Genomic DNA, 6,039 nt, shown 5'->3' with positions numbered 1-6,039 from the left:
CTCTCTCTCTTTCTCTCTCCCCTCTCTCTCTTTCTCTCTCCCCTCTCTCTCTTTCTCTCTCCCCTCTCCCTCCTTCTCTCTCCCCTCTCCCTCCTTCTCTCTCTCTTTCTCTCTCTTTACAAATCAAAGATCTGCTGCTAGTTAAGTCAATATTTCCTATTGATGAGTCAAGGGTTTATTTCCCACCCCTGACACTGCACTGTGCCTATAACAAAGCCATTGATTTTTGCTGGTTCTAACTGAGTGCTATGAAATATGCACATCACACCACTGCAAGCAGTGCGAGTAACATGCAGTTAACAAGTACTTCTTGATAGCTTTGTGCCACTGAGTTTAAGTCCTCTTGTGATATGGGAGAAGGTAGTGTGATGATGCTCTGGGCCAGACACCACTTCCCCAATGATCTTGGTTAATCTTAATCTTACAATCAAATCTGAGAACACTTGGTTCTGATTACTGACTGCAAGTGATGGCTAGTTAGTATGGCAACAGCCCGGCATATGGTTAGACATCATATAGAGAGACCTCTATCACAGACTGATTATGACCATGAAAATGCTGATGTATTGAGACAAAAATGAGTGGAAGGTTGAGTAGATTACATATTGTAGATGCTGGATTATCAACTCATGGATTGTAATTTCATATTCTCCACCAGACAAGACAGGGTTTTTTTAAAGGTTTTTTTCTAGGAAAATTGCTTAATTTGTTGTTTAAACCCAGGTCAGAGCCTTAATCAAGCAAATGTTATCAAAGACACACTAGTCATGAAGTATCTTATCAAAGACATACCAGTTATGAATACCCTTTTTTTAAAAATTAGATAAATTTTCAAATGCATCTTTCATTTCTTACAATAGTAGTGTGATTTGATTGAGGGAGATTTAACTGCTGTTTCTTGTAGGCTGAGCAACTTTAGTAGGTCTCTAATTTTATTGTGCATGTGTTTGCAGGTGATAAATAGCATAACGAGTTATATTTTTTAATCCCCTTAGGGCTAGGTTTAAGCTTCAGTTACAAGGTATGATGCAAACAAAAGATAAATTAATCTGGTTACCCCTCCCTTTGAACCAGGTTCAACACTGGTTCATTTCAGGCAACATTCCTAGATATTATCTAGGTTAACTGAGACTAGTCCAATGCATGATAGATTTCATATCAGTTTTATTGAATGTTCTAGTTGTTTGATCAACAGAACTCCTTGAATATTTCTCAAACACTTGGTACCCTTGAAGTAATCCTCAGACAAACTCTGTATTGCATTGCATGAAACAACTTTGGCCCTTTAAATAACATATCATTCAAACCAATGGGTTTCCAAACCAGTTTCTGTTAAGACTTTGGTTAACTTGGAAATTGGGTAAGTGCTGAGTATTGCTCCACTTCTTGTGATTTCATAAAAACCAAAATTTCCATTTATGTCTTGTACAAGCTCAGTTGACTGTATTGTTTTCCTTTTCCAATTTTTGGCCTTGTTTCAATGCCTAGCATAATATTAAAAAATTTTTTTTCTGTTCTTTCTAGGTTTCACCGTCCCTAAAACTACAAAATGTGAATTCCGAATGCAACAGAAACTTGATCTCTTTCATGATGGATACCCAGCAGATATGGAAGAATTATTAACCAGAAAGTGAAAAATAAAAGGAAAAGAAAGTTTTATACATGCATCCACAGAAATACACAGACACTTAACACACACACACACACATACACACACACACACACACACACACACACACACACACACACACACACATATGAACACAGCTGCAGCAAACATGGAAGATGAGGCTGAGGTTAAAATGGCTGAGGATAGCAACAAAGTTGTGGAGTCTGATGGAGAACCAATGACACCATCTGATCACAGTGATGCTGACCATGAGTCTAACACCAGTGATAGGGACGATTCAGATTATCAGTCAGAAGATCAGGAAATTAGTGATGAGTAAGTATGATTTTGTATGGTGGTGTTGATGTTGTTTAGCCCCAGGTCAGCTATAATGATCAAAGGTATTCTAGCTATGACTATCCTGTCTTCTAATAAATGTGGATGTATGTGCAAAAAGTTTTACTTGGATTTACATGAAATACGTGGCTTCATTGAATTGTATAAAATGCATATAAGCTTCTAAAACTATAAGCACATGTTAGGAAAATACATTTGTGGAGAAATAAGTCAGGCAGCGGATCTTTCTGAATTGACAGGCACCACTTTTCATTTGTTTTATGTAGTGTTTTTGGTACCAAAACACTTTCAAACTTCGTATACTTGTATATTTTGTGTTATAGAACAGATAAAAAATTTTGTATTCGAAGTTATTTCATGTAAAAAAATTGTCGTATTTCGGTAATTTCAACCAATCACTGATGTCTATTGAGGTGAAAACAATTACTGCCGTGGAATGTAAACAACATGTTCTAACGGTGTCATGGGATCTTTTCCCTTGAATAAAATTAGTGCCGTTGTTTGTCAACAACAACTATCAGTGGTACTGTTACTTATGACATTGTTTGTGTGTTTGTACTGGTTTTGGTTTTAGAGTTTTAGGGTTAGGGTTCAGGTTTTAGAGTTAGTTTTAGGGTTAGGGTTATGATTATTTTTGCCATAACCTCACTCATTATTATTATGTTTCATTTGCTAATAGGAATCACAAAATTGTACATGTAAGAAATTTTCTATTAGAAATTCTTCAAAGAATAAACAATACCAACAAATTTTCCAATTTCCTGTTTTGTTATATAATAACTCTGTAAAAAATATTTCCAGAATTTTCAACTCTAATATGTATTTCACATCAATACAACAACGTACTGAATTGTAATACTGAGATAAGCAATTGTACTTCAAGAGGACACAGTTTGGATTTTACCCTACCTACATAAAAAATATATTACTGTCTTCGTTTAACGTACTTCTTCCATTCTCATATAAGTTGGACAGTTCACTCTGATCTCATGTGTTCAAGAACTGCATCATGGGCCAATGTCTACTTTGACATGGTTTCTCCAGCTAGATGCTTTTTCTAATCTCAACTAATTTACATGGTGTACTGGGTGCTATTTTTGTGGTACCAGCACTAGTGAAATCTTCATGTAGCTTGTAAGACTATGACTCCCCTCAGCTGAGTGGGGTTACAGTAGAGCTGGAGGCAGCTTTATACTAAGCGAGGAAAAATCAGAGCATGATGAAAGGAGCCATAATGGGGTTTCTTATTGTAGAAATGATACATAGCTGGTCACATTATACATGAGGGGGTGGGTGTAAATGGGGTAGGGCTGGAAAAATAGATAAAATAGTAGTGATAAAGTGTCAAAGTGGACCCTCAAGATCCAAGAAGGTGAAGACAGAAGGACTGAGTGTAGAGAGGTAGTTGGAAGAATGTACGAGGAGGGTGAGGAATAGAGATGGGTAATAAGCTGAGGGGATGAATATAATTGAAGAACAAGGTTTGAGATGGGTGGGCATATTAAATGGTGGACAAGGGTGGAGTAGTGATTAATGATTATTGGTTAGGAGAAAGGTAAGGAAGAGTAGATGATAACTGACAGTACTGAAAAGTGTATGTATGTAAAATATATACGCACATTTATGCACATGAACACACACACATACACAAGTGAGCAGATAAACGCAAGAAGGGCACTCAACACATTTATTGGGAGTTACATGTATGGGTCAAAACAGTTTGATTCAAATTCCATGCTACTTTAAGTTTCAAGTGTAATGCTAGTCTTCAGCCATTGGAATTAGATTCTAATGCTAATGGCTGAAGACTAGCATCATGCTTTTAAAGTAGCAAGGAATTTGAATGAAACTGTTTGAGATATACATATATATATATATATATATATATAAAAATAAATAATTGTATAACATAAATGTTGCATGGATGATAATGCTAAAAATATACGTATTCTACAACAAAATTAAGTATTTAGACTCCAGTACGAAGCAGTAATTAACGAGAATTTCATTTTTGAAACTTATTATAAAAACTTTTAAATCAACTCACATGAATCCACAGGTTTATAAACTGCTTCATTTTCTTTCCAAAACATTAAATGACCATCATTTAATGTTCATATTTGATGCTGGTATGGGTTGGTCATTACATGAAAAACATGCTTGCTATGTATTTCATGATGATCAAAAATGTTGATTTAAATGCATATAAAATGAATCTTTTTTCTTGTTCAAGCCTGTTAGCTTTATGCTGGTTTGAGAATACTTTCCATTGAAATATCTGTGCTTTTTGACCCTAGTGTGATAATATACTGACAGAAGTAGCCACTATTAATCAGGAAGTACTCAATACATAAAATTTGTAGTATGGAAATGTTTTCCATTTACAATGTCCTTATGCTACTTTGTTACTTTTCAGATTTTCAAATATATAAATTATATTTTAGTATAGTGTGGGTGTGTGTGTCTATTTATCTGTCCATCCATCTACTGATCTATATAGCGATCTATCTATCTGTGTATATTTTTTGTGTGTATGTCAATATGTCCCTAAAAATTTTTTTGCTCAGTAAGACCTGCTTCAAAGAAATATATTTTCTTGCAATAACACATGCAAATACATGCACACACACACGAAAGCATGCATGCGTGCACACACATGCGCACATGAGAAATTAAATAAATGACAAGGGAAGATAAAAATTATGTAATGAACTTATATCTATAAGGAATTTATATTCAAAATGCTGTAAATTTTTGACAACTGTTCAGCTACAGAAGTCTTTTTGTTATTGAATTGTAATGAAATCAGTTGTGATGTCACAAACAAAGTAGTCTTATTCTGCAACTTCGAGATTTTTTTCTGTTTTTGCCATTTTCCCCCATTTCCAAGGAATCTGTTCTTTTTGCCTCTACTATGTCACAATGGTGATGTCCCAATTCTCTTTTGATGGTGGCTTGTTTATAAATCTTCCTAATTGTCTGCAAGTTCAATGAGGTAATTAAATGATAGGTTAGTGTGTTGTTGACTGTAATACCTCATTGCTGATGAAGTATCATTGTCGACCATGTTCATCCTCACAGAAATATCAAGTGATCACTGAGACAAGAACTGCTTCTGAATTTCAAGAAATTTTAATGTAAGCCCCAATCCTTGATTTCCCCCAATCTATTAGTACTCTACATCAGCTGGATGCCTCCCCTCCACTTGAGTTTCACCTGCTCATGTTGGCCAACTATGATATATGTAAGAAGAAATTAAATTTCTTTTTTCAGCAGAATTTATACCATAACACCAGATCTGAGAGATCTTATGGAAGTCATGAGTGCTGTCCTATGAGATTTTGCTGCATTTTTAGCTAGTCAGGTGACCACTTAGAAGCTCTCTCATTGGTTCAGTGTTGTTGTTTATTTGCATTGATTGAGTAGACTTACAATGGTGTGGTGCAGAAATCATTATTTGCTTGATGGAGTTATTTCAGTGTATCTTTTTTTTTTTTTTTTAATTTTTCTCCTTCTCTCTAACATTTTTGACATCCTCTTTGTAGTTGTTAATACCACTGTCATTGTAGTTATTGCATTCAATCACATTACATTAGTCTTTAATCTAGTCTTTAGTCTGTTTTCTTGATGCATGAAGGTTGTATATTTTACAGGCAAATAAACGGGAAGTATATATCTTTTACCTTTTACTTGATCTAGTCATTTGACTGTGGTCATGCTGGAGTACCATCTTAAAGGGTTTTAGTCAATTGAATCAACCCCAGTACTTGCTCTTTTTAAGCCTGGTACTTATTATATCAGTCTTTATTGCCAAATCTCTAAGTCACAGAGATGGAAATAAATGAGCACCAGTTGTCAAGCAATGGAGTAGGAACACACACATACTCAAGCACACACACACACACACTCACTCACTCACTCTCACACACACATATGATGGGCTCCCACAGTTTCTATCTGCCAAATTCTTTTACAAAGCAATCATTATCCTGGGGTAGGACTGAACCGAAAACCACATGGTTGCAAAGTGAGCTTCTTAACCTTACAGCCATGCCAGAGATACTCGTGTTTTC

General features: G+C 35.3%; 1 protein-coding gene across 9 annotated transcripts in view; it reads left to right on the top strand.

The window, feature by feature from the left end:
* LOC106873676 (tubulin polyglutamylase TTLL5) overlaps positions 1–6,039 on the top strand; it is a 152,629-nt gene that overhangs the window by 83,472 nt on the left and 63,118 nt on the right. For 6 of the 9 annotated variants that reach the window (XM_014921137.2, XM_014921136.2, XM_052968971.1 and 3 more), the window contains one exon: positions 1,525–1,945. In XM_014921137.2, coding sequence (XP_014776623.1) covers positions 1,758–1,945 — 188 coding nt within the window. In that variant the 5' untranslated portion in view covers positions 1,525–1,757. The other 3 variants (XM_014921140.2, XM_014921138.2, XM_014921141.2) reach the window with 3 other exon arrangements.

Source organism: Octopus bimaculoides, chromosome 6 (assembly GCF_001194135.2).
Source record: "Octopus bimaculoides isolate UCB-OBI-ISO-001 chromosome 6, ASM119413v2, whole genome shotgun sequence".
In the NCBI taxonomy this organism is placed as follows: domain Eukaryota; kingdom Metazoa; phylum Mollusca; class Cephalopoda; order Octopoda; family Octopodidae; genus Octopus; species Octopus bimaculoides.
The sequence above is the reverse complement of the archived record's forward strand: the minus strand, read 5'-3'. Positions and strand labels throughout refer to the sequence as shown.